Here is a 27774-nt window from a genome sequence, read left to right as displayed (position 1 = left end):
GACATATGTTTTAAATATAGACTTGGATAATATATCAATCATTATAGTATATAACATGATTCGAGGTCGAGATCGAGATTGAAATGAAAGAGAAGTCAAACTGCAACCTTGTAAATCCAATACATCCATCCCACCTACCCAGCGATTGTTGCATATTTTTTTGGGCTTATCACATCCGTCCAGACTTATTTTTACACTTTTTTTTCCTTTCCCTCCTCCGATCTCCCTCACCCCTCATCCCCTGTCTTTCTCTTTCTCTCTCTTTTTTTTATTTTATAATACCTCGTCCCCTTTTTATCGCCCCTTTCCTCGTTTCCTTTTCTTCCTTTCCCTCTTCTTCACCATGTCCCAGTCAACTCCCTCCCAATCCACGCAAACTCCAGATGCCGCCGCCACCCAAGTCGCCGGACACCCCTCCTCCCATCCCTCCCGCACCACCGAACTCTCCGGTCTTAAAGTAAGACTCCGCGCCGCTCTGCGCCAATTCCCCGACTTCCCGTCCCCTGGCATTCTCTTCGAGGATATTCTTCCTATCTTCGCCGATCCTACCCTGCACGAAGCCCTCCTCCGTTGCCTCGAACTGCACATCCTCGAAACCCACGGTAACCAGAAGCCCGATGTTATCGTTGGACTGGAGGCTCGGGGCTTCCTTTTCGGTCCCAGCTTGGCCTTGAGACTTGGCGCTAGCTTTGTCCCTGTTCGCAAGAAGGGTAAGCTGCCCGGTCCTTGTGAGACCCAAGGGTACGAGAAAGAGTACGGCCAGGACTTTTTCCAGATGCAAGCCGACGCCATCAAGCCCGGCCAGAAGGTTATCGTTGTCGATGACATTATCGCAACCGGTGAGTTTGATTTGTCTCAAGAAAAATATCTTCTTCTTTAACACTGGTTGACTTGGTTACAGGCGGCTCTGCCTACGCTGCCGGAGAGCTCATCAGGAGAATGGGCGGAGAGCTCATGGGATTCATCTTCATCCTGGAGCTGGAGTTCTTGAATGGACGGGATAAGCTCCCTGCTCCGGTGTACACCCTTCTCTCCGGCCAGGAGTCTAAATATCTGTGATTGTCTATCTGACAATCGGGCATGAATGGATCAAAATGCCTTATATTTAATGATATCGCACCCGACTTTCCCTGGCACTAATGTGCTAAAATGAACATTCGCAAACAAAACAGATGATCGTCGAAAAAGTTGGTCCGTTTTTTGAATTCGACCGTCTCGAAAGGGCCGACACTAATTGAGATGATTCGTTGTCGACTGGTCTGAAAAATCTCCGAGATACAGCAGCTGCATGCATCGGATGGAGCTTGGCCCTATGACGCAGTACAGTACCATCCGCAAATCAAATGCTTGGGTCGATTTTTATGTGTCTTGAGTCCCTACAAATGGGCCGATTCTGCTCCGTCCATGGTATTGCAGATGTTTGTTGAGCCTCGAGCACAAGTGCTTGGCTTCTATGCAGTTTCCATATCATCAGAGAGGGCAGAGAGTTTTCATGCCTGGGTCTACAGCTACGGTCAGCTTTGAAGAATTGCAATCCGGATACATCTCATAGACAGATATCTTGCTATATACCTCTGAATCAATGCATCTGCTCATTTAGACTGCAACTTATAACCCTGGTATCGTAACTCCGTAGACTCATGCAGGCCACCCTCAAGGTTCAAGGAACTAATTCAACGGTATTGATTTTCTCATAACGTCGTCTGCCCAGTGCTTCGGGAACCCGATCGACTCGGCCTCCCGAATCGCCCGGTTCATGCGCGGGATGTACTCATCCCTGGGGAAGCCCAGCCGCACCCGCTCCTCATCCACGTACACCAGCACCGTCGTGACCTGCGGCCCTGACCCCGCCACCGCAGTCGCACCCATCCTCAAAACGCGCTGCTCCTCATCCAGCCACCGCGTCACCGTTGCCGGAACATACCACTTATTATAATCCCCACGGCCCTGCTCCCTCGGCCGAATCTCAACAGACACCTTATCGCCAAGCCTCGACGGCCCCGCCGCATGATCCACACCCTCATATCCATCCAGCAAGAACTCGTCCTCCGGATCCATCTCATACAACACCCCGAATACGTCGTCTTCAGGCCCAGACACGGGGACCTCGTCTCCCTCGCTGAGCTGGTGTCCGATGCGCAGTTCTGCCGGCGGCAATACGTTCGCGTATCCGGCCTGACAAATCATCCACCGCCAGTGGTCGAGTCGGGCGATAGCAACGGGCTTCGAGGAGAGGGTAGGATTGTGTTTGCAGCGGAGGCGCATCTGTGTGAAAGAGAGGTTGGAGCCATACGCGAAGTAGAGGGGTCGGAGGGTCGGGGGAGGAGGGGTCTCGGATACTGCCACTGCTGTGGTGATGATCTCGTCTTTTAGGAGTGCGGTATCGACCGTGGGGTTCTCGGTGGGAGGTTGAGCCTGCATGGCGAGTTTCTTTAATGGATGATTCAGAAGTAGATCACGGTGAGCACAGTGTAGTTCGACTAGATAACAGATGAGTTGAATCGTGGAGGATGAGGAGTCGACTTTTCGTAAGCCGAGGGCCAGAGACTATAAACTGAGTGGATCAGGGATTGTGCCATTAGCCAATCAGAATACAATTTGGTGGTCGGGATCCAGTACCTGATTACCTAATCGACGCCCTATTGTCTTATCAGATCAGAGAGGCACGTGGGTCCGTTGGTACATAAAAGGTACATTGTTGCCACAGCTAACCAACCGTTCCGCAGTCCATATACGATAGGCTCGATGTGGACAATGACTGATTTTGTTAGTGCTAGAGAGGTACACTGACACTTATGATAACAGCCGAATATGCCATCTATCTTGGAAGTTACTACGTGATTTCCTTCCTTAATTTGGACTGATTTGATGTGTTGCTAACATAATGTCGCGACTGTCCCCTTTTGCTTCCGTGACGCAATATTTCGAAGAGCTGTCGACTGGTCCTACGCGGTCTACCATTGTTTACTGTTTGCGTCGCAACCCATAGCCTTTGGCTTTTGGTAGTAAAATTCTCAGGAACTATCCAAGTCCTCCTGTATATTATTGAACGTGTCTGTCAATGCGCTTTGTCCCGTTGCCTATTGGACTTTAAACACTTCGTATATCGTAAAAATCAATCGGAACCCTCCAACGTACAGGTGTTCAAGCCCGACAAGAAATCTAAATTCTCAAGAGGGTCAAAAAGATAGGTGGAGGTTCTGACGAGTTTCAGAATGGCTCCAACGTCGTGAGGATCATCGGTCATCGTGGAGTCGTATATCTGCGTTGTATTGGTAGATGTCTATGCACATCTTTCAAACTATATACAGATTATTGATCGGTATGCCCTGAGAGCGAACCGAATAGCGTCGCTTAATGCCAACACCTGTCGCTCGTCGCAGCAACTCGTACGTTTCCTCGCCGCCGCCAACCATCAACATGCTAATAGGATGGCGACGGGGAAGCCCTCCTGCGGTCATTTGCGGCTCGTCTAATAATGGCCGGATAAGAAACGGTTCAGCGCGAATGGCGGCCAGACCTGCAGAAGGTGGAGATTTGGATGTTGAAGCCTCCGCGAAAGTCGTCTCATCGTAATCAACCACAATGACAAGCTTGAGGGCATGTCGCGACGGTGGGTAAGCGGCGATGTTGCGCAGTTTTTGAGAGAAGCTGCACCCGCCTCGTTTGATGACCAGGACTTGATGACTTTGAGCAATCTCCCGTAAGATTCGATGGTCACAGATCTCATCAGCAAAGTAAATGGTGGACCACGACAGGCGACTTTTAGACGGCTCCCCCGAGATGGATACAATAGAGGCGTCCTCCACCTCTGGGACGGGAGCCGAGCCTGCGCCGCTAGATACAGCAGCTGGCAGGCTCAACCGTACAATAGACGACTTTCTCGAGGATGATTGGGTCGTCAACCCTGGATTCTCGTCCCGCAGTAGTGAAGACACTGTGTCCATTAGAGATGAGAACACATTCTTCATTCCGGAGTTCGAAGGGTCGACGCTCCTGATCTTGTCGTCGATGGATGCGTTTTCTTGGATGACATGGTTTTGACTATGCTCCTCAGCACCTTGTTTGCGACTACCATTCGAATCATTTCCTCGACGGAGAAGATCTGGTATTACGTCAATGACTATGTCAATCATGGCAGAGTCGCGCATCCGAGTGAAATTCGGATCAGTGGGATCGAGGATATCAAAGGTGATTTCTCGTGAGAGGTATACCTTCTCATCTTTGCCCAAAGGCACATTGTTAATCACCTGCACACGGAAATCATCCTGGCTCGCCTTCCCCGTCGCATCGTGTGACGGCACATCCTGAACCATGCTCAATCGAAGGCCACCGATGTTCTTAATGAAAATGCCGTCCCGAATCCGCTCAATTGACCCGGGACCCAAGACCATACCCGGAATGGCTGGGAAAGAGATGTCGAGTGTGGGTCGCGAGGTCATCGGTGAGCTTGTTGCGTTGAAGGGCACCAATTCAGGGGGAAGAGTCCACGGGTAAAACGTGTAGTTGGTCGGTGAAGATAGATCGGACACTGTCACACTAGGATGGTCATGCGCATACTCTAGGATAGGTCCTTCGGTCGGGCCTCTGCTCGGCATTAGGTGCAAACGAGCCAAAGTTGCAGCATGGAAAACATCAGGACGCGCCGCCGTTGAGGATAGACCGAATGTCGGTGGCTGAGGTGCTAATTGGCAAACTGATAGATTGACCAGCTCTTCATGCTGCGCCTCCTTCCTATGCTGATGGGCGCCGGCACTGGGACTTGTAGGTATAATGAGCGGGTGACCCTCGGTTGAAAAGACAAAGGGCCGATCCATGTTATTCAAAGGATGGTCAGGGTGATATAAGAGAAACAGATATTTGGCAGTCTCTCCCAGAAAGAAACTCTCCATTCGATCGTTCAACTCTCCGCTGCGGACGTCCTGGAGGCCGGCCCAGCCGCACTTCGCCCAACACCGGCGTTTGAGATCCCGGAGTACCATTTCGCCAACATGGAGATACCACGGATCCTTGGTGGCCCGGTATATGTAGTATGTGGACTCAACGAACTCCGGTCGGCCACCGTACCAAGAAAGCTCACCCTCAATGTTCCCGGTGGCAACGTTCCATCTTTCAGGAAGGCCAGAGAATCGGGTCCAGACTGCTGTCGTCAAAAGGTGTATAGCTATGGCCTCGTCCAGCTCCCCTGCTATCGAAAGAAGGCCTGGATAGAAAGCGCTCAGGCTATCGATCCAGAATGCCCGTGTGGCGCCGGTAAAAATGTCGCCTTGAATCACATGCGGGTGTTGATAACCCTCCCCTCGATATAGATGCCTTTTGATAGCCGCATGAGACTCTTCCCACACGTGCAGGAAGGCTTCCGCTGAGTGCTCATATTCACTCAACGGCGGGAAGTAACCATCCAGGGCCTGCCAGGGACTTGTGGGATCATGCGAGGAGCGTCGTCCCGACGAGAGCAGGACGTACGATTTGAAAGCGTATTCAAAAAAACTGTCGATGCCAGCGCCAATCTATAGTCATCAGTGTCAGTGAGTATTCAGTATAAACAGGTCCCAGAGAGAACCTACCCCGGTATAAGAATGAACCCAACGACCTGATTCCGCATCTATTCCCGAACCAACCAATCCAATGTCGCTTCTTCGCGCCCAAACAGCCCAAAATGCTCTCTTCGCAAGTTCTTCGTATCGACCATCTCCGATGAGCCTGCTCAGAACCGTGAACTCGAGAACCAAGCTGCCTGCACCCGCACTGCAAGTTTCCGTGGTCTCTGACGGAGCGCGCTGACGGTCTTCTCGACAGACCTCACGATCGGGCCCATGGCATTGTTTATTTGCATTCAGTGGTGAATTCGCATAGAACGGGCGCCGTTGAACGCCGTGCCGCAGATTCACTCGAGGGTATGGAAGACCAGTGTCCGTATAGAAGGCAGGTAGAAGGCGATTTGCCAGATCAGCAGCGAGCCGGAGGAGCTGACCATCATATACGAATCCATTTGTCCACTTGATGCCATGATCGTGCCCTGGAATCGCTGGTTTGTTCCACGCCTTGGCGAAGGTCGCTTCCGGTTCTGGCGGTATATATCTGGTGATTGGGAGGTCACCAACGGCGAAGAGATGAGCACTGAGCAATCCACCTATACCAGAATTCAATGTCAGATACAATAGCCGTCATAGCCATTGACGGGACGGAAATACCGCACCTAGCCCTCGAATGACGGTCTCAAAGACTTGTACTTTGCTATCAATATCGAACCCCCTTGCCCGTTCGCCCTGACCAGCAGGGCCATCCGAGCCGTCCCCGTATAGCTTAACAAAATCCCTCACTCCGTCTTGAAAGTGGTTCCAAGCTCTCTCACCTTCATCCGGACTAGATGACAATATCGCTAACGAGGATAGGCTGTCAATCAGGGTAAGGGAGTAATTTCCCAGGACGTCGTTGAGCTCAGCATGCGCGGGGTTATCACGATCGCGAACAAGCGGACGACAGGATAAAGGACGCAGCTCGTCTTCCGGAAACGCGTATTTCATATAATTCTCGAATCCATGGTAGAACATATGCTCGGTCTCTGTCCTGAATTGAGCTCATTGATTTGATCAGCGAGACGCTCATTGCAAGGCAAAACGACAATGAATCTACCAGACAGAAATACCTGAGTTCATTTATCTGAGATGTCCTCATACCCTGAGCCATGGCGAGCCATAGCGACAGGAGTGAGACCCAAATCATGCATGCTGATCGAAGGTCGGACATCTGTAAGCTCCCACATCCCGAGCGCATTACCGCAGAAGCGAACCAGCCGCAGATGACATGGGAACTTGAATTTCTGTTCTCTCGTCAAATAAGTCAGAGGTCTCGGAGGTTCTACCGGATTATCGACGGCCCCTCGAGACTTGAAGAAATGTTGTTTCGTGGCAACAATATTGTCGCACGTGAGGTTTAAATTCATCCCGCGCCAACGTTTGGCAGGCGGTTGGCTAAGACAGTTTACTGAAGGCCAGATATGCCGTTTCCATATACCGCCAGCAGCGCAAGCACAGTCTAAGATTTTACTTTTATTTTATCTGATATGTAGCACAAGAAACTCTCGTAAAGGAGCTGAGGACTGGTCTTTGTGTGTTATTGGAAAATTTCATTTTTGATGTCGACAGTGACCGAGTAGCCGGATGAAATGTTCGCTCTAAATCAAATATACTGATGCAATGATACAAGTCTCAACATGGGATATCTCGAGTAACAAAATGCGCTATGCCAAAACATTTTCAAAGCAGAGTAAACAGCACGCCATGGGCGAGCTATGGACGCGACGCATTACTGACGCGCTGGATCTTCCGTATCATGTCGGGTAGTGAAAAGTCGTGGTTGAGCTTGAATCACGTAATCGACACCATCATCGGATGTGTAGCTAGGAGGTCTAGGCGCTGGAGGTTTCCTGTTCGACCTCATTTCCATTCCGTTGATGGCTGCGGGTGGAAGCTCATCGTCCTCTAGACGCCGCCAATAGAGGAGATCAGGGTTGATTCTCTGAGAGAGCATTAATGGTCAGAACAACGCGAAGGAGATGGATTAGACACTCACCACGCTACTTCTCCATAGACCATATGCTGGAGGGGGAGCCGTGACCTTTTCCCGTACGGTGCCGTGGACCAAAGCTTCCTCATCTCCCGCAAGTGTGACCTGAATGGGGCGATCTGGCTGAGCATATCCCATTGGGCCTACTCTACTGGGTATGCGATTACTCGCAACAGTAGACCTGGGATCCTGCAGGATCTCCATAGCGAAGCGAATCAAAGCATGGCAGAAGATGATGGAGAGAATCAAGATCATGAAGATCAATAGAATATGAATTTCCTGACCGAGGTGTGTCGCGGAGTGTATTGCGAGGTCTACGCATTTTGTAAGCACCAATTGAGCTGAAAGAGCAGGAGAGAACAGGAACGAGCTTACAGAAAGCGATAATAGCGAGTAGGAATATTGTGGCCGGGATCAATGTGTATAGTCGCCTCCTTATACTTCTGTCTCTGAGGGCTGGCATGCACGATCTTCTCTGCTGACCAGAGCGAGCAGCTTCTCTGCGCGACCTCTCAGTCTGTGTTTCTCTGGTCAAGCGAGCGTCGGACGGCCATTCACCGTTCGAATCCGAATTGTCAGCAGGACGCGGCAGGTTGACTGGAATATGCGGCACAGGTGGTGTATCTGGAGAGACGGTGGCATTTAAGCCCGAATCACCCGGCGCTGCAGATTCGCCCGGGGTATGGGGGTCCAGGCGTCCAGCGCCATATTCAGGACCTTGACTCTCGTTTTGAAGATATGAGATTGTTCGATTGCTGCCGTTTTGGTGGAATGTTGAATTGAGCGATGACTGTGAAGGCTTGGTCTGCTGTGTTGTTGATACTCGAGGCGGGTCCATTTCGTTTAAAACCAATCAGGCGGATAAAGCATCGGGGGCTATTGGAAGGTCAAGAACGAAAGAATAACTGATCGATCTTAATTCTCGAGTCCCTTGTTTATGTATACCAAGCTTCTCTAACAAAAACAGTCGACTCGGTTTTTGATGGTATGCATCCCCTAACCGACTTCCGCATCCGTTGCGCAACCCGTAAACAGACTTGTGAAGGGGGCTTGGACTGCGACGAAAACCGCCAGAGCTGATCACCCTGCGTATGCAAGACCGGCAATCTGATATCGAAGAGGTTTGTGGGTGAGTAAAATAAACGTACTACCAATGTTATACAACTATAGACAAAAGGAAAGCCGCAGCGTTTGGGAGAGGCCGGAGGGGAAACGTAAAGTATGGATCCGGATCTTTCGCTCCAAGCCAAAATTCCAGAAGTCGCAGTAATTGGAGAGACGATTTATTGAGTTGCAATGGTTAAGAGGATCGATATATCTCAAATTGCGAAAAGATTGAGGAGAAAGAGGAGCACCTGGCCGCTCAGCGGTGTCCAGAAGCTGGTGGATTACAATAATGTTATGGACTAAAAGCAAGGGTATCAAGGTGAATTGAGAGAGTAGAAGAAAGAAACAGAAGCGCCAACAGGAAGAGACTCAGAAAAATAGAAAGACAGAAGCACAGAAGCTCAAGGGCCAAGAATCTTGGAACAGCACATCCAGCCTGGCCCTGCAGAGTATCGTTAAAGTTGCATCCATTAATAGCGGAGAGGCCCAAACTAGCTGGACTAAGAAGACAGACAACCCCTGATAGACCCACATGTCTACGTATGACCATGACCTTGATCAATGAATCATTATGAATATATTCTGGGATGATGATGATGGCAGTTGTCCTTGGATGGTCTGAATTGCGTCTGTTCTCTGGATATGTTTTCACCCCACCCTCTATAATTATGAGCATACTGAGACCGAAAGGGCCGAGGAACGTGCTAGATATAGATACTAGGGGGTGTAGCTTCAATTGTCGCTAAAACACGCGCACAAGACATCAAATGTTTCAGAACAGCTCTCAATAACCCCCAGGACTAATGGCCAATGGTCACTGAACTACTTATTGCCAGTAATTATTATTAGAAATCTCAATAACCTTGCAGACGGATACTAGCTTGTTCTGCTATTGAGTAGATATCCAGCCGTCAAAGAGTAGAATACACTACAATCAACAAATGTATAGTATTCTCAGAGTTGCTTGCGTGGGGCTCATGCTAACTAGATGCACAGATTGTGTGTACATGACAAAGGCTATTTAAGATTAAAATGATATTTCTTTTGACGTTGGTAGACATCAAAAGGAGAAATATACCAGTTCTTGCTCTAAAAACCCAGCTATGACTTACGAAGTGTCCTGCCCTTTGATGTCTTACAGCTCCTGCCAAGCCTTGACTCAACCCGTCTCTGAGGGTATAAAAATGATGAACGTGAATTGGATATCTTTCTGTAAACTGCGCGACCAATAATTCGAGGAGTATGCCATATCGCTGAAGAGAGTAGCACTTCAAGTGGTCACGGGAGTAGGATTCCGGGGAGGACGTTCGACAAACTTGGCACAGCCTGGAGTGGATGAATTCGCCTCATGACACTGAGGAGCTAATCATGCGCGTAGTGCCGCATGCAAGAAATGTAGGTATTTTTTGATTCTAGGACATTTTTATTTGCCAAGCTCACCAAGCATGAGTGTCCGGTCTGACGATCCAGATACAACTGCGCGACAGGGTTAGCCACTGGAGAAGACATGAAACAGATTCGGTGTGACTCACTTATGGGCTCATTATTCGGCGAGAATCGCACATCGTTGACAGTGCCTTTGTGTCCAGGAAGCTTATATAGAAGTTTCCCAGACCTGAAGTCCCAGACCACAACACTTCGATCGCCGCTACCAGCTGCAATCTTTTCACCCTTTGGATCCCAGCTTGCCCTGATCAGGTTCTTTTCCAGCCCCATGGGGGCACCATCGTATGTTCTGACGTGTCGATTTGTTGGAGCGAAGGGCCGGATATCCCAAGTGCGTACTGTGGAGTCATGAGAGTTGGAAAGTAGTGTCTGCGAGTCCGGCGAAATCTGCAGGGACGTGATGGTGTCCGTGTGGCCAGCCATGGAGTACACAACAGATTTCTTTCGCAAGTCCCAAACGTGAATTGTATTATCAATACCTCCACTGTAGATTTCGTTTCCTGCTTCCGACAGAGCTACTGCGGTGATGGGAAGCTCTGTTTCGAGATATTCAATAGCATGCTTTTGTCTTGGGTCCCAAATTCCGATGCAACCGTCGTCGCTCGCGCTAACCAGGAGCTCCTGGCCTCGTTTGCTGATGTCAAGACAATTTATAATCTCCTCGTGCCCAACGTGGCGTCGTATTCTCTGTCCAGTTTCCAAATCCCAACTCGCTAGTGTCATATCCGCCGATGCGGAGAAAATCGCCCGTGAATCTCGCGACCATTGTAAATCCAGAATCGCCCCACGATGGCCGGTCAGAGCGCCGTAATTCTCGCATTGCCCATATGTGTTCCAAAGTACTGCGGGTTGGCAGAAGAAGCGTCAGTCATGCGCAGTAGAATGCTGAGCTTCAGTTGCGACTCACATATAGACCGATCCATGGAGCCAGACGCAATGTGCTGTGCTGTGGGGTCAAATCGCACAGTGAAGACCTCGCCAGAATGACCTGTGAATGCGGTATTAATGCAAAATCCAAGCCGTTCCAGCCTTGTGCCTCACCTGTCAGTTCCATAATGGGGGCGTCAAGCCCACTGGTGCGAGGAATCTGCCATGGTGATCAATAAAAGAACTCTTCAAGATCGCTAAGCAGCAGTCCAGGGGTCACATACTGCTTGCACAAGAGTTCCATTCTGAGCTGAAGTTTTCACAACAGCCGTCCCGGCGTTGATATCCCCGTCGGACTTCTTTCGTTTGACCACAAGTTGATTTGAGGAGCCAAAGGCTGCTTGTGCTGGTCTTTTCTCTCCCGACATCACTGCGGCAGAACGCGTTGACTTGATATTGTGAGGGACCTAAGCTGATGCAGAAAGCAACAAGACGGGAACAAGAAATAAAAGAAAAAAACAGGTCGATGGGCAATTGGAAGCGGATATACTTCAGAACAGTCTACCGTCATCGAGCAGTTAATCTTTTGCGCAAGTTCCCAAAAGCGCCTACGAGTATATTAGACGCGTTAGCCGCTAACCCGCGGACCCATAGGCAACTCCGCCTGCATGCTCATTGATCCACCAACTCCAGCGGGGGTTGTAGATTATCCACATTTGACTACTGTCTCAACTGAATCACATAACCTGCAGGCTGGTCAAGAAACCGATCGTTCTACCGGATCTGAGATCATTTAGATGCAAAGCTAGACATGTCGTCCTCCACGAAGGTGTCCCGGATTGGAGAAGAGTGAGTCTGTTTTGTGTTGTCGCTCCAGATGTTGAGTACCTTGGCTAATCATCCCAACATAGGCTCTGGAAGTCAGTAAGCTGAGCGCCTCTACCTACCCTCGAAACTCTTATTTGCAGCTTGCGAATTTTGCTGGAGGCAAGTGCATCAACTGATGCTGCCAATTTTAGGACGAGGGTTGACAAGGTTAATGCGGAGCTGGTTACTTTGACTTATGGAACAATTGTCGCGCAATTATGTCAGGACTACGACAGCAACTATCAAGAGGTCAACAAACAGCTGGACAAAATGGGTTATAATATCGGTATGCGACTGATCGAAGATTTCCTGGCCAAGTCTGGCATGGGCCGATGCGCCAACTTCCGAGAGACGGCGGATATGATCTCAAAGGTAAGAGGTGATCATGTTGCATGAGATTCACATGAATAGAAATAGAGACATAGTCACTGACAATTACCGCGGGAATAGGTCGGGTTCAAGATATTCCTGAATATCACTCCTACAGTCACGAACTGGACGAGCGACAACAATCAGTTCTCTCTCATTTTCGACGAAAACCCTCTGGCGGACTTTGTGGAGCTTCCCGACGATGGAAGAGCACAAGACGAACTGTGGTTTTCCAATATTTTGTGCGGTGTTTTAAGAGGTGCACTCGAAATGGTAAGACGCAGCCAGGAGGCAGCATATGCATGAAAGTTAGCACTTCCAGCAGCTGGATTTCTGACGTCCCACTTAGGTCCAAATGCAAATTGAAGCCCACTTTGTCAGTGATGTTTTAAGAGGTGATGATACCACGGAGATGCGAGTATCATTGGTACGATACATCGAGGATGAGATGCCGCCGGATGAGGAATAATTTGAAGAGGATTATTCAAATGGGGCACTTTTAGACTTTCAGGGCGTCTGGTGTTCTGAATTTATGCAGTTCGAATCATTTCATGCCCATGCAATTACGATCATGAAAAAAATAGCCACTTGTTCTTCCTGGCTGGTCGAAACTCGCTCGGCCGGCGGTTTCAATACGAGGGTTCTGCCTCATGCTATGGAAAACGCAATCCAAAGTTGAATTCAACATCATTTCCACCGGCACACGTGACAATACTTAACCATATAAATCTGTCTGCAGTTGAGAGAGCACAGGTGCAGCCATCTAGCAACATCAACCTATTGATGTATGCTGGGAATGATTGGAAGAATTGTACCAGACGCTTTGACTGATTTCCTGGCGAAGTAGAATCCCAGGCAGCTCAGTTACTAGCGGCATTGCCAAAACGTCACAATGATGACTTCCCAATATAAACCCACCATTCCTGGAAGATGCGTATATCCTAGCCTAGGGACCGCGCTCTGCCTACGACACTGGCTTGACATGAAGAGAACCTCCTCCTACGAAATGAGGAGTGCCTCCCTGGCAGCTGTCTCAGACAGCTCTGGTCTAACCACTGATCTGCTAAGTGTTGTTTCTGTTCCCCTCAATCTTCACAGTCTGAACACGATTGGTCTCCCCGTAACAAGGAACAGAAGTTCTCGCTGATGAAAGCCGCGCCCTATCCAACGGCTATATATTCAAAGAAGTGGTTGATAATGGGGTATGGATGCCAGTACTGCCTCTTGGAGCTCTGTTATCGCCTCTTCTGCCGTGGTCTCTGCTTCAATAGCCGCGTGCCTGCTCTTCGATTTGGTTCTTGGAGGAACAAGTTTCCAAAGTATCTCAAAGGCGGACAAGAGATTGGAAAGGCAAAGTATACAGCAATATGGGTTGATGTTGCTAGATGGCTGCATCAATGACCTGGCAGCTACTTTGCCAAAACCATTGTTTAAAATCATGGTATGTTAGAGAATTACGATCATGCAAAACGTCCAGGGAAGTTCCAGAAACACTGGTGTACGCTCAGATACACCCTTAGGTACCTGAAATAAAACAGTTGATAAGCTTCATTTTCTATTTCTATTTTTAATTAAAATTTTAAAATTTTACTTTCTGGCTGACAACATCATTTTGGTTTCCTTTCAAGAAAGATAACCCCTAACTGGGGCTAGGTGTCTTTCTAGATGATCGCCATTGTCAACCTTAATACTTAGCTGAAAAACCTGAAATATGAATACAATCAATGCACAACGGGAAATGGAACCATCCACGCAGATTCTGTGGAGTTTCAAAACAAATCATGAATTAGAAATTCGGAACGAATCTGGCGGGCAATCCACGACTATGCTTGTACTACCACATGGACTGATCGGGCAAAGATATGATGAGAAGCGGTTTCCTGTGGTATGATCACCGTGTCTGGGGAAAAGCACCTATCATCTGATGACATCTACTATGTAGATACCTCATAGGACATCGCGAAGAGACGGAGGATTGCCACAAGACAGACTTGACATCTCAATGTGCGAAGTAAGTCGGAAAACTTTACAGTTGTATATGTCTAATCCAGTATGATAGCCACAAAGTATCCATCTCATAGTCTGCTAGATAGCTCCTCTGCCTTGGTACCTATGTTTTTGCTGGTATTACCTGATGGTTCCTACCTAGCTAGCCGCTGGTAATGTATTCTCAATACGACTTTACTTTCTTCCAGCAGACTTCGGGACTGTTATATGTGGTTGCATGCCAGGAAATAAATTCTCTGCTAATAATGATATAGATTTCATTTGTATCCTGCTACCCCTCCACGCTGATTCCCCCAGCTTATCTTCTAAATCATGGAAAAATCGCTCACTGTATGCTTCCATTACGATGTATAACAACTGTTGCATATTCGGAACAATGATTTTGCGAGAATCATCCGCGCGATACATCCAGATATTCCAACCTGCCACTTTCCTCTCTTTTCTTTACCTGTTTTTCCCTCATCAAAATTATTGATGAGTCTCATTTGGGATTCGATCTCAATGAACCCATAAATTTAGATCTCCGTCATTTTCTTGTTGTCATCCATCAGTTCTTATCGCCTTAATTTTTTTACCATTCTCGCTTTGTAAAGTATCGACGGGAGTCCCGTTTCTTCGCCTCTCTGGGTTGCATGCTCAGAAATACGCGAGAACGCAGCATCTCCCAGCCCTCCCGCCGAGTTCCGCACAAGTTAATCCGAGCCGAACAAGCGATTTACGCCCAGCCGACGTGCCACTGAAGGGTAAAGGAAGCCCAGCACCACCTCCAGGAACCGCGCTGGATATCCACGTCCTCCCACCCACCAGATCACCTCAGATCCACCGCTTCACACCTTGTCCTAACCTTCGCCTCTTTCCCCCTCCTCCTCTTCCTCCAACCGTTTCCTCGTAAGATCGGCCGGATTTGCCGAATCCACCGTCATCTCTTTCTTCCACAGCTCATCGAGGTATTTCCGTCTTGAATTCTTTTCCTTCGTTCTCTTTTTCTCCCCAAGTGGTGCCCGTTGGGGCATGATTTGACCTGCCTCCCCTAAAGCGCCGCACCCGTCCTCTCCTCCATCATCTTGCGCCTCTCGCCCCTTCTTGTCGCTCATCGAACCACCCCGACTAATCTTATCGCGCACTTTTCCCTCTGGCTGTTCTATTACACTCTCTCCCTCTCGCTTTTGTCCCAACCTTACCTAAGATCAATAGATCCCTTAAGAGATCCCACGTACCGTGCCATACTGGTTTTTCCCCGATTGCGCGTGAAAAGCATCGATTGTTACAACATTGTCCCCATTCGCGTCTACTCCTGAGACAATCACACTTGTTTTCCTTTTCCCAGTGGGTAGTCACTGTTTTTCTCAATTTGCACTCGCATCAGCGCGGTATCTGACTTACATCGGTAGATTTGTGGACGCTATCTGGAGTTGGTTCGGGCATATCGACTTTGGTTCTCGATCTTGTATTTGTGCTTGATTTCGAAAAGGGAATCACCCAGAGGTATTGTTTGTTGAGTTCGAAGCGCCGGTCACTTCGCCTTCTCCTATCTTCCAGTACCCCCATACCACCAATCCGCACGCGCGCCTCGTCTTCGATCTGTGGTGAGATATCTCGCCTCGAGACTGTGGATGCGCACTGAAACAGAATCTCGCCGACGGCTTTCATAAGGGACCAACAGCAGGCGAGGGTGGCCAGACTCCTCGCAGTGCCACCATGAATCAGATGAATGTGACGGGGATGAATCCTGGGGTTGGGGGCCCGGTCGGTGGTGTTCCTATGATGAATAACGGTTCCACGGCTCCTCGTAACGATGGAAATGTGAACAACATACCTGAGACGATGATCAACAACCTCAACACCTACATCTATGACTATTTTCTGAAACGTGGCTATCATGAATGTGCAAGGGCTCTCGTGAAAGACGAGTCGATCAAATTGAACACTGAACCCCCAACAAAAACAAGTCCGGGTCACCGTCGTGAAGACATGAATGGCGTCGAAGGCGATGCGATGATGACCGATAGCAAGGACGGTGATAAGATTAAGATTCCTGATGACCTTCCTCGACCTAATCTCGCCAGCGAAAGTCAACAATCCTCTTTCCTCTTAGATTGGTTCAGTCTGTTCTGGGATTTCTTCTGGGCTCAGCGCAAGAAAGGGAACAGCAACGACGTGAGACAGTATCTCCAACACACTCAGGTAATTCCCCGCTCCTCCTGCTCCGGATGAAATGAGTCTAATTGGTATTTCGTAGAATATGATGCGGCTAAGAGAGCAGCAACACAATCAATTGTTACGGCAACAACCAGTGATGCCCGGTCAGATGGGTCCCCTCAATATGCGCCGCAACGGCATGGTCCCTGCAAACCTTCAGAAGACCGTATTGCAGAACAATACCGGCGGACTGTACGTATCCTCTTCAGAGCCCGGCTGTCTTGCGCGAGAACCTGTACTGATTGAATACTCAAACAGTTCGCAGCAGCAAATCGCACAGCTTCAGAAAAACCAGCAGATGCATATGATGCAGCAGATGCAAAGAGAGCATTCTGACATGGACATGAATGGACACCGCCCACAATCTCCCTCCTCTGCGGAAAATGCGCCTTCACCCTCGAAGCGGCCACGCCTCGAGAACGGTCCTATGAACGGGCAACAGTTGGCGCCCAATGGGCGGGGCCAAGGACAAGGCATGCCGGGTCAGCCAAACTCGCAAGCGCTATTGATGCAGAACGGACTCAACCCACGGGCGATGAATCCGGCCCAGTTTGCGGGTTTCCAGCAACCAGGTCCTGCTGCTCAGCAAAAATCCATCCAGGTATATGCTCAGAACTTAGCCCTTCATCACTCACGCTCAGCACTGAATAACCAGGGCATTCCGAATGGCTTAATGAACCCCGGTGTGATGCCGAACCAGACCGATCTGGTGCCTATGCCAGACGGCCAGGGTATGTATCCGATGAATGGCGACTACTACGGCGCGAATGGTCAGATGGCCCAGGTACGGGCTGGGATGCAGACACCTGGCGGTCAGCACGGTAACCATGCTCTCCAGGATTATCAAATGCAGTTGATGCTGCTTGAACAGCAGAATAAGCGGCGTCTGATGATGGCTCGTCAAGAGCAGGACAGCATGTCTCGCACTGATGGCCAGCCCCCGATGCCTGGGCAACAAGGCTTGCCTCCAGGCACCTCTCCCCAAGGTAGCAGGGCGGGCACGTCACCAAACCCCAACGATCAGATGAAACGAGGTACGCCGAAAATGCCTCAGACTGGTCTCCCAGGATCACCAAGCGCGGCAGACGCCATGGCTCAGAACCGTGGATCGCCGGCTGCGATGAATTTCAACGGCGGCCAGATGCCTCCTGACATGGCTGGCGGCCAGTTCTTCATGAAGGGCATGCCGGATGCTATGGCCGGTCCGAACGGTATGCGTCCGCCGAGCTCTAATCCGGCCTTCACCGGACCTCAAATGGGCCAGCCCATTCAGGCTGGAGCAGTCAACCGGGTTCCGAGTGGCAATTGGCAGCAGCAACAGGGTCAACCCATGGCACCACAACATTCTCCGGCCCAGCAGCCTCAATCTACTGGGACACCTCAGACTCAGAACTCCATGCCGCCTCCTCAGGCTCCGCCGGCTGGTGTCAACACTGGTCGGGCGTCTCCTCAAACCCAGAACGCTGCTCCTCCGACGCCTCAGCAGACGAGTAAACCGGCACCGAAGAAGAAAGAGCCCAAGGACACTGCACGGAAGGTATGTTTTACTATATCCACTGTTTTTGTTTTACCTGTATTGAACGCAATTCTAGCGAACCACAAAGAAGCAACCTGCTGCCGCTGCTGCCGCCGCGAACACGGCTGCTACACCCTCCTCCGAAGCCGAACATCCTCCAACCACACCCACTCCGTCGACGCCGATCACCCCTCAGCATCCTAGCTCCTTCAACAAGGCGGGGCCGAATCCGACGACGGGTGCTCCTCAGCAGCCAACATCGGCACCAGCACCTCAACCTATAGTGCAACAACCACCCCCGGATCAGACCCAGCAGTCTTTCAATGACCTCAGCATCCCTGATGTATGATATTCTTCCATTCCTTCGTCCAGTTCCCGTTGAGCGATGGTTACTAATTCAGACAACAGGCGTCTGCGTTCAATCTTGATTTCAGCGCTCTAGAGAACCCCGATATCCTTGAGAACTTCGACTTCGATACCTTCCTCAACACTGATGCGGATACTGCTGGATTCGGATTTGATCCAAACATCTCCTATCCAACAGATGGTGTTGAGACCGGTGCCGGAGATGGCTTATAAATGAGTCCGTCGGTTCTTCAATTTTGAAACTCCATTATACCCTTGCTCTGTACATTTCATAAACTTTCCAAACTTGTGCCCAACTTGTGCTATTCGGTTGCTCTGTTATTCTTCTCCTTTTCTCATTTCCTTTGTTACTTGTCTGTCGACATGATTTGGATACTTGCTGTGAGACTGGCGTTGGTCGTATTCTTCCATGCATATCCCTTCCTTTTTTGCAGTTTATCAAGATGCCTTCCACTGTCTTTGACGGCATCTGACTCACCTGGGTATCTGTGACTATGAGCCTCTACATTCTTCTCTTTTCCTTCTCCCACTTTTATTTCTACCTCGTTACTTAATATTCTATTCTCGTGAGTTTCCGAATGGGCAGCAAGTTATAACTAAACATAAATCCTCATTGTCCCTTCAGAATCTTTTAGATTCTCTCCTCAAAATGTGCCTTTCTTCTGTCCCCTTTACTGTTCTCTTATCCTGCTTACCTTGAGCTTCTTTCTTTGGTTGTCTCCTGTTTTGGCTCCGGTCAGTGGTTCCTGTACGTTGCGGCGTTAAATGATGAGACCCTAGTCAAGGAGAGGATCCTCTCCGGAAATGGCTTATGAATTGAGGAAGTTGCAGACCTTCAAACATCTCTTCTCCTAGTCAGTTTCTCTGTCTTCAGTGATCCTGAAAGGCCTTTTACGGAGAATCGCCCATGATGTAGTTTCCTAATAGTATTATTTTCCTTTCCTTAGTCGACAATTCAGGAAGAAAGCTGCGTCCTTCTGGCTGGGGTTATCCACTTCCTAGCAATTCTGACGATAGCTGTGATGGCAGCCCTATCATCCGCTTGCTTTTCATTACTCTAACTCGAACCAGGACTTTGCCAGCCCTTGCCAGGCTAGACACAGCTCAGAGAATGCTCAGGCCGAGTGTTCTCAAGTTGCAAGTTCATTGACAAGGTAATGGAGGTAGGGCTTGCGGCAGATGGCCTCAACAAACCAATTTATGGTAGCAGGTCCCATACAATCTGTAACAGCCTAGCTTTTGTTCAATCTAACAGGGATATGAATTATGCCTGCGAAGATGGAACGGGAGTAATTGCTCATTTCTACCCTTCAATGCTCTACGATTGATATAGAGATTTGAGAACATCAGGTTCGTTTGCGTTCGATGCGCGATCCTCTAGTCATACAGTTGAAACCACTCTGAGACGGAGATAGTCCACTTAGCGGCTAATGCTCCCCCAGTTTCTGATCCTATCACTCTGTCTTGCTGCCTCATCTTCCAAACGAGTGTCTTCCCTCACCATCTCGATGAGATATGTAATCACTTTTTGGGCACAGGCCTCTTTGGCTTCGGACATGCTGCCTTTGGACTCTCCGATCGGACTTGCACGACGCAGGAAGGGGTCATTGTTGAAATACGCAGCGGCGTTGTAATCGCCTTCCTTCCAACTGCCGTTGTTTCTCTCAATCCGGAACTCTGGGTTTTCTAGAGAGAGCAGTTGACATATTCCTATTCCCAAAAAGTCAGTGTGAGGACAACCTGCAGTAGGAGAAGAAGGGTGAGTGGAGTGAAATAGCAATGATGAGACCTTACTCTGAAGCTTTCCTGTGTGTGTCTCGCAGCCTCTCTCCAATTCTGACTTGAGTTCCCAATAGCTGACGCTCCATCTCTTTTCTACGTTTTCCTCGCGCTCTTCAACTGGTATCAACCTAGCGTTGCCCGCCAAGGGTAAAAGGTTGGCGTTGATGCTCTCAGAGCTGCTTTTGAACCCTCGCTTTTTAACTTGGCCTTTGTTGGCATGATCATCACCAAGCCTTTTGCGTGGGCCCTTTGAAATATCTTTCCCGTTGCTTATACCCGCTTCGACTGTTTCTCTAGGGACCACGACTAATAGGCCCTCGTCGAAATTTCGTAGCGCGGCCGCTCCGCTGATGCCATCCGGCGGAAGTTGACCAAACGTCAGAAGCGCATACAAGGTCATTTGGGCAGCGGCATTCCTTGAGTTCCACTCCTGATTGTATTGCTTGAGTACTCCAAAGCGTGAAAAGTTGGCTACATGAGCCTCATGGCGACAACCTTGCTTGTGACTGTACTCGGTATATGTTGGCTCCGGCAAACCATTCTGAATGCAGTAATCTGTCAGATCAGGTCATTAGCTATCATCACAACGCGAGGATCTGTTAGCTACCTTTCAAGATGTCTGTCCAACCCCACCCCGTCGCTAGAGGGCAGTCCATCGGTTCAGGCGGCACCTTCCAGGAGGAGTAGGGGCTCTGCAGCTTCTCAAGGGCCTTACGGGCCATAGCGCTTTTGGCTTGGAGGGGTGTATGGAAGGTATAGTCCGACTCAAAGGTTAGCCCGTACAAAGTCAACTTGCCTTTCCAAAAGCCACGCTTTTTGCTAGAGTCACACTGAAACTTTGGAAGTAGAAGGGCCTGTATTGCCAGTACACCAAAGTAATAAAGGACTTTGTCGTTGCGAATGGTGGATATATCGAGAGAGCCCAGGGGCAGGCACTTTTCTGGGCCCTGCATTGAATTTCCGTCAGTTCGGCATTACCGATAGTCTGATGGGATAGAGATGAAAAAGGTATCCTAGAGGATCCCCAGCTCTAGCTCGAGTGAAATAGGCTTACGCTCTGAAGTTCAAATACCACGCATGCCCGCGATGCACTAGCTGCAAGTGGCACAAGGCTCGTTACCCCCGACATTTCAGTCTTGTCAGGGGCGATGGCCTCAGAAGCAAGTAGCCCGAGAGAATTGACCTGCTTTTGTTCTCCTCGTACCACAGCGGCTGAAGCCGCAAGCGCCCCTTCTGCGACGGTACGAGGAGCATTTTCGGCGGCATCTAGCTCCATTTTGCAATCAGAAGTAGTTGGATTAGTCTTCTCAGAGACGTCAGGAGCATGACCCACAGAAGGTGAAGCATTCAACAGGCCAGCTGAACTTGAGGCCCATTGAGAAAACCCTCCACAAGCCTGAGGGTGGCGAAAAGTGAAACCAATCTGATGACTAGGTCCAGATTGATTGCTGTCTTGGTGAGGCGTACTGGAAGGAAACGCGGTGACGCCAAAGGCTAGACGATTGTTCTCAGAGGAATCCATGCCGAATGATGATCTATTGGGATGAGAAAAGAAGAGGATGTGATATGGAGCAGAAGGAGAGAGATGAACACAAGATGAGATGGACTGTAAGCATGTGGGTGAGTAAACAAACAAAAGGGGTGAATGTGTGAATACGCAGAAGGCACCTGCAACTAATGTAGCAGCAGCAGAGGTCATGCAGGTGATCTCTGCCATCTCACTTCGGGACCTCGGGTCCTGTTGTTTTTACATTCCTACCTTATGAGCTAATGCACTGTATCTAGCAGTAGCAGAACAGCCGTGAGGGCTCTATAGGGAACATGATGAGGCAAACTCAGAAGGGAACAGGATGACGAGCTGATTTGGACTCGAATCAATCTTTGTCTGGATTGTTCTAGGAGCGCATGGATCTTCACTAGGTAACTGTTTAGTATACCGTCTTTTGCCTTACAGACCCTAAGTATACGGTAATTGTATCTGCTATGGAACCTTTGATGAAAGCTGGGCTGACCAACTGAGCATAATAAACGTCTTTCTCTGATGGGAGGTCCATCAATAATCACCTCTCTACAACACCGGTCAACCTTGTCGTCAATAATAATATGTTTAGAAGCATATATAACAATCAATGAGTGTGGATTCTTCGGAGAGCATGAGGCCGCAAACGTAGCAGGCATAGCAAACCAAGCAACTCTCGAAGGATACATCACCCCTCAGCTGCTATTGACACTTAGGAGCATATGTTGGTGGCCCGAGTTAGTCAATCTCAACTGTATCGGCAGCAGTGTCGATAATCTGAAGTTTCGCATCCAGAAAGTCATCAAAGCCTGCGTTTTGATCATGATCTTCGACCACTGTCAAGTTCGTGGACGGACTGAGGAGCAACGTCTCCTTTTCTGCAATGAGGCTCACACCTCCACGAGCAGAACCCGTGGTAGAACGGCGTCGTCTGGACTCGATGGGTGTCTCGAAATTTCCACTTGTGCGCACGGCGAGTTTGATAGGTGTACGGTCGACCTTGTCATTATCCCGGCGTGGTGTCTCGCTTGAGGTCTCATTCTCCTTGTTATCCGAAGGGGTTCCCTCCTTTCTGCTCCTGATCTGTGTAGTTGGACTAACGTGCAGTTTGCAAGTTGCTGTAGCTTCCAGCAATCCCTCGGCAGGGAGATTGGATTTGACGCTGGAACCAGAGACGCTTCTGGACCCTGGCTGCGACAAGTCCTTCAGAATCGATGGGCGCCTTGCAGTCTTGACACAAGACGATGAACGCTCTTCGGCGGCAGCAAGCTTAGGAGCTACAAGAGATAGTGCTGATGGCGTATTCTTGGGTGCTTGAGAATTGCAGGCTAGAGGCTTTGGGGGACTGACTCCCTCGAAAAGTTGAGAATACGTTTCCTCATCAATAGGAGCAACAATGCTTGGTTGCTTGCTATGCTCGTAGCTTATACCGGTCATACTGGATATAGCGCGGCTGCTGGATGAACTGGAAATATAATCAGGCATACACACGTCCTCCCAAGATGGTCTTGCCCCTCGATGGCGTGCAGCGGGGTCAAGGATGTGTGGATCGATAAAAGGGTCAGCCATGAGAGGTTCTTGAGTATGCTGATATGTCCAAGCTGTTTCCTTGTTGCTATTTTGCCACAGAGGCGGGGGAGGTGGTGGATAATTCCTATACGGCCAAGCTGTGTAAGCCGCTGGCTTACTGACTCGGTTGCTGTTGGCTACCACGCTTCGATTCTCATGTCGAGTGGGCGAGTGGGCGTGAAGGTCCTCTTCTTGCTTTGCACCGCTCATAACGCTTCCAGCATTGTATTTGAAGACGCGCTGCCCACGGCACCACATGCCAGAATTAGGCCAGGCAATGTTAGAGCACTCTAAGACTTCTGCTCTGGAATCAGCCGAGATCACTAGGTTAGAGAGAAGAGAAAGTACGTACGCAGCGGCGCATGCTGGAAGGACAACGCAATTACATCCTTGACTCTCTCGAACGGAGGGTTACGGTTTGGCCGAGCGAATCCTTCAGCTATAGCCACTCTGATCCTGCCATGCAAGTCTCCAGCTTCCCAATGTCTCTGTTCCAGAATCTCTTGGTGGAAGGGTGGGAAACGAAGGTAATCCTGATCTCCGTTCTTATCAACATCTTCAAAGCCTGTCAGTGTACTCTCAGAAGAGGATGAGGAAGGGACTCCTACGAGAACTGAGCTCTGGATAGACAGGACAAGCAGTCAGTCCTCTTGCAATGTGAATAAGGGACGAGAAGCCCAAGTTACCAATAATGTGCGGCCAGTTAGTTCTCTGCCCGAAAACGCTTCCTCTGTCGGGCATTGTAGATCAGTTTAGCACATTTCTTGAGCTTGAATGGGTTGCATCAGATGAATGGGCTTACGAAACACATAACCCATCAATAAAGATCCGAATCTCAAAGAGCAAGGCATCATCTGGTTGCATCAAACTCTCCATTAGAAGGCTGGGACGAGGTTTGTCCCAGCTATGAACAGATACTCGGAACGGGGTATTCTGAGGCAAACTCGGGATGAAAGTGGTGAGGACTGGCAGTTGGACTACAGAAGCTCGCGGCATGAAGTAAGAGCTAGGATTGACGATGGCAGCGCTGTTGATATACGGAGTCTCCACTGTAGTGGCATGAGTGAGGGATGTCGTACTTGCTGACTGGATTGGCACCGACCTTCCTCTTGGGTCACGAAGCATTGTGTCCTAAACTCCTGAATCGGCACCTTGGAGCTCTCAGGGAAGAGCAGCACATCCCAGTTCTCGTATCGCATCCTGAACTTATGCGGTTTCGAGTCTCGGGAAGAGTGAGAGCTGACTCATGAAGCTGGATTTTGTAGAGAATACTGAAGTAAATGAAAAGCACATGCACGTGCAGGCCAAGGACGAAAAGAGAAGTCCTGAGTAACTGAACTCGAAGACGATAGTCAATGGAGAATGGAGACGGGAAGGTGAAGACAAAATCAGGCGATATTTAGGTACCAGTGGGTGCTCCTGCTCTAATAAGCAACTTGGGAATAGAATTTCCTATATCGGAAGGAGGGCGTCAAAAGAGATTAACTGACGACACTCTGGGCCGAGACACTTGCGCCCTTAGTTCTTGCGACGAAACATGGTATAGGAGTCTTGTACTGTGCTAAGGCGTAGTGGGAGGGATGAAGCGGCAATAAGCGTATTGAAGGCTATCTATTTCGCTATTCCGATTTGTGAAGAGGCAGCGGCACATAAACTCAGCAGGCTAGTCAGGTATAGGGGGAATCATCCGTGAAGGGCAGACAAACGATAGGAGAGTAAACACCACAAGCGGATGAATATCGAAGAAACAGAAGACCTCTCCAAGAGTTGCAAAGAACCAGAAAAGTTACGAACGCTTGCATATACTTGGAACGCCCAGAGACTGCTCGCAGTCGCGTAACAGACCACCGCAAATCCTTTAACAATGATGCAATTGAGCCACCGAGCGAACTTCATAGGCACGCGAAGATTGACAAACGACGAACCCTCTGTAGGGCCTACAATGGTATGACGATGAACTGATGAGAATCCGCCTCCGTCTCAATGCCTGTGGAAAGCACCCGACTTCATGGTCAAAATAGACCTCTTGCGCACAAACGAAAAGGCTAAATGAGTGGGAAAGAAAAATAACCTTCCATGAAACCTAAATCGAAGAAACAGGAGGGCAAACAAGGGTGTTGTACAGGCCACCTGTCTAGCAAAAAGTATGGCGCAGCATCCTCATAGCGGAATACGAATGGACTTGATTGCTTCATGGGAAAGACATGAGAGATGAACTTTTCGCAGAATGCCTGCCCGAAGAGTATAGGAGACAGGAGGAAATGACGAAAAAAGGTAAGGGTGAAAGTGCATAAACAATTTGAATTGCTGTTACATGAGCAACGTAACCTAGGGGCCGAATATGACGAGAATAGACGGGGACATCGGGGCATGGGTGAGCAACAAGAGAAACAAGAAAGGGGTAATGGCATGACGAAGAACATTGAGATAGGTTTAAATAGGAAGAGCTCAATCTTGCGGTGAATAAAGCGCTCATACGAGATCAAACGAGTAGCACAGGAGAGAATGCCCATCAAGAGCTATAGAGGGGAGCCTTCGCAGTAATAAATAGCAAACGTGTCATGACACAAAAGACCCATCGTTGGAATGACGCAAAACTCCTGCAGGTGCTTCAGAATAACGAACGCTTTTTACTGTACAAGTCTTCGTTAATCAAACTGAGCTTCATCAGATGATCGAGGGGCTTCAGAAGTATTATTGAGACTACCAACCTTCATAGGCGCGAAACCACCGTACTGGTGCGCTGGGGGCATGCCCATAGAGGGGTACATCGGAGGCGGGGGAGGAGCAGGGCGGTAAGGGCTGCCAGCGGGGCCGGAGTTGTTCTGAGAGCGACCCCAGCTGAGACGCACACGGGAGTTACCGATGGGGTATCCCTGCATCTGGTTGATGGCCATCTCCGCGGCATGACGCTGAACGAACTGGACGAAGCCGCAACCCTTTCCAGGAGGGATCTTGACGTAGGTGATCTCGCCGAATCCCTGGAAGAAAGAGCGGAGTTCATCCTCGGTGACATAACCAGAGAGTCCACCGACGAAGACGGTTGTGTTGTTAGGGTCAGTGAACTGGTTCATGGGCTGAGGAGCACCGTAGAATCCCATGGGAGGAGCGCCCATTGGGGGGTACATGCCAGCGGGACCAGGCATGCCCATGGCTCCCGGAACAACACCAGGACCCTTGTTCTTGGGAGTGGCGGTGGAGATGCGCATGGGGCGGTTGCCGCAGTAAACGCCCTGCATCTCGGTCAAAGCACGCTGCTGGTCGTTCTCGTCGGAGAAGCGAACGAAACCATAGCCACGAGACATGCCGCTGATGGGGTCGGTCATGATCTTGGCGGACTTGCAGGACGGGAATCGGTTCTGGAACAAAGAAACAAGGACGTATTCGTTGACTTCAGGGCCGAGATCACCAACAAAGATGGAGTACTCGGGACCACGGTCGTCACGGCTGCACAAGTTAATCTCCGTTAGACCCAGATTTACATTGTACATTACTCACCTTCTATCGGCAAGACCGCCGCCAGTGGCCCAGTTCAGCTTGAACACGCGGTTGGTGTTGGGCATGGGGGTCCCGTTCAGAGAGAGGGCCTTGGCAGCAGCGGCAGGGGAAGCGAAGTCGACGAAGCAATATCCGGCATTGCTCCTACTACCAACATTAGGATCGCCTTCAAGAGAGGAAGAAGTTTCCCGTAAACTCACCCAGAAAACTTGTCACGGATCATCTTGACATTGACCTGCTCACCCATCTGGAACCATAGGTTGCGGATGAAGTTCTCATCGATCCAAGGCTCAAGCTCGCCCATCCTGAAGCGTGGTCAGCAAAAAAGAGCTCACATCTTTTCTAATATGCGCATAAGCGCGATGATCGAGGCTAAGCGTACCAGAGAGTGGTCTTTCCCTCATTGCCTTGCTGAGACACAGGAGCGGCCGAGGGCTCGCCGGGGGCAGGGCCCTGGAAAGAGCCAGTGGTGGGGTCAGTCTGGCCGGTCATGGTGGTATCCGCAGTTGCTGGAGCGCCTGGAGCAGCAGCAGCAGCGTCGGCTGACGGGTGCTGGTTTTGGAAAGAGTCAAAGTTTTGGAAAGACATGTTGACTAAACTCCGATGGTCGTAAAGATAGGAATCACGTTAACGTTATCTGGAAACATAGCAATTAGTACTAACAAAAAACGCGTAAATAGCTCTCATCGAATATAATGATGGTGTGACGGCGCAGACGTGACAGGAAGGTCAAGTTGGCGACTTTACGTACCTCGAAACTGAAGTTCAAAGCACGAAATCTTTCTATCCCGAAAACGGCTCGTTCAACCGAAAGTTCGTTGGGAGTCGTTAAGGAGAGAACAGCGTACGCTCGTTTATACTCGAAAGAAAACTAATTCGCTCCCTGTCAGGAATACACAAGTAGTAGTTAGTAAAAATGAGGATTTAGAAGCCGAGATAGAATTGACGCAATGGCGGATAATGCTTCAGAAAATCACAAGAAGATTGCGATTGAAACAATAATCTGACGAGCGACTGCAAAGTGAGGCTGGAGATCGCAGAATTCAAGAAACGAGCGCTGAGTGACTGAAGCTGAAGTATAGCGCGAGGCAGA

The 27774-nt window shown here is 49.5% G+C and overlaps 10 protein-coding genes across 10 annotated transcripts; 3 read left to right on the top strand and 7 right to left on the bottom strand.

Annotated features, from left to right (window-relative positions):
• Positions 1-343: 343 nt before the first annotated feature.
• Positions 344-1059, top strand: Aud_009786 (adenine phosphoribosyltransferase APT1; the record flags this gene model as incomplete). Its single annotated transcript, XM_043294635.1, has 2 exons — positions 344-839; positions 902-1059. The coding sequence occupies 2 exons, from the start codon at positions 344-346 to the stop codon at positions 1057-1059; spliced, it is 654 nt and encodes a 217-aa protein (XP_043150570.1).
• Positions 1060-1668: 609 nt separating this feature from the next.
• Aud_009785 (gamma-glutamylcyclotransferase family protein) lies at positions 1669-2421 on the bottom strand (the record flags this gene model as incomplete). Its single annotated transcript, XM_043294634.1, has 1 exon — positions 1669-2421. One exon carries the CDS (start codon positions 2419-2421, stop codon positions 1669-1671), a length of 753 nt encoding a protein of 250 aa, XP_043150569.1.
• A 694-nt stretch (positions 2422-3115) lies between these two features.
• Aud_009784 (glycoside hydrolase family 47 protein) lies at positions 3116-6690 on the bottom strand (the record flags this gene model as incomplete). The annotated part of the gene is given in 5 exon segments (XM_043294633.1): positions 3116-3283; positions 3303-5510; positions 5568-6133; positions 6200-6570; positions 6650-6690. 5 exon segments carry the CDS (start codon positions 6688-6690, stop codon positions 3116-3118), a joined length of 3354 nt encoding a protein of 1117 aa, XP_043150568.1.
• Positions 6691-7308: 618 nt separating this feature from the next.
• Aud_009783 (uncharacterized protein) lies at positions 7309-8407 on the bottom strand (the record flags this gene model as incomplete). The annotated part of the gene is made up of 3 exons (XM_043294632.1): positions 7309-7521; positions 7576-7883; positions 7945-8407. The coding sequence occupies 3 exons, from the start codon at positions 8405-8407 to the stop codon at positions 7309-7311; spliced, it is 984 nt and encodes a 327-aa protein (XP_043150567.1).
• A 1692-nt stretch (positions 8408-10099) lies between these two features.
• Aud_009782 (WD40 repeat domain-containing protein) lies at positions 10100-11417 on the bottom strand (the record flags this gene model as incomplete). The annotated part of the gene is made up of 5 exons (XM_043294631.1): positions 10100-10152; positions 10209-10964; positions 11030-11110; positions 11164-11209; positions 11274-11417. The coding sequence occupies 5 exons, from the start codon at positions 11415-11417 to the stop codon at positions 10100-10102; spliced, it is 1080 nt and encodes a 359-aa protein (XP_043150566.1).
• Positions 11418-11800: 383 nt separating this feature from the next.
• On the top strand, positions 11801-12694 carry Aud_009781 (TRAPP complex core subunit BET3; the record flags this gene model as incomplete). The annotated part of the gene is made up of 4 exons (XM_043294630.1): positions 11801-11838; positions 12009-12228; positions 12307-12498; positions 12575-12694. 4 exons carry the CDS (start codon positions 11801-11803, stop codon positions 12692-12694), a joined length of 570 nt encoding a protein of 189 aa, XP_043150565.1.
• Positions 12695-15930: 3236 nt separating this feature from the next.
• Positions 15931-18526, top strand: somA (putative cAMP-dependent protein kinase pathway protein (Som1); the record flags this gene model as incomplete). Its single annotated transcript, XM_043294629.1, has 5 exons — positions 15931-16416; positions 16472-16623; positions 16690-17968; positions 18024-18290; positions 18356-18526. The coding sequence occupies 5 exons, from the start codon at positions 15931-15933 to the stop codon at positions 18524-18526; spliced, it is 2355 nt and encodes a 784-aa protein (XP_043150564.1).
• Positions 18527-19733: 1207 nt separating this feature from the next.
• Aud_009779 (uncharacterized protein) lies at positions 19734-21371 on the bottom strand (the record flags this gene model as incomplete). The annotated part of the gene is made up of 4 exons (XM_043294628.1): positions 19734-19999; positions 20108-20650; positions 20703-21042; positions 21150-21371. 4 exons carry the CDS (start codon positions 21369-21371, stop codon positions 19734-19736), a joined length of 1371 nt encoding a protein of 456 aa, XP_043150563.1.
• A 981-nt stretch (positions 21372-22352) lies between these two features.
• Aud_009778 (uncharacterized protein) lies at positions 22353-24382 on the bottom strand (the record flags this gene model as incomplete). Its single annotated transcript, XM_043294627.1, has 5 exons — positions 22353-23482; positions 23536-23748; positions 23870-23913; positions 23986-24232; positions 24286-24382. The coding sequence occupies 5 exons, from the start codon at positions 24380-24382 to the stop codon at positions 22353-22355; spliced, it is 1731 nt and encodes a 576-aa protein (XP_043150562.1).
• Positions 24383-25831: 1449 nt separating this feature from the next.
• Aud_009777 (RNA-binding protein) lies at positions 25832-27269 on the bottom strand (the record flags this gene model as incomplete). The annotated part of the gene is made up of 4 exons (XM_043294626.1): positions 25832-26630; positions 26682-26825; positions 26882-26986; positions 27064-27269. 4 exons carry the CDS (start codon positions 27267-27269, stop codon positions 25832-25834), a joined length of 1254 nt encoding a protein of 417 aa, XP_043150561.1.
• Positions 27270-27774: the final 505 nt, after the last annotated feature.

Source organism: Aspergillus udagawae (genome assembly GCF_001078395.1).
Source record: "Aspergillus udagawae IFM 46973 DNA, scaffold_8, whole genome shotgun sequence".
In the NCBI taxonomy this organism is placed as follows: domain Eukaryota; kingdom Fungi; phylum Ascomycota; class Eurotiomycetes; order Eurotiales; family Aspergillaceae; genus Aspergillus; species Aspergillus udagawae.
Note: the sequence above shows the minus strand (reverse complement) of the source record. Positions and strands in the feature narration are given on the sequence as shown.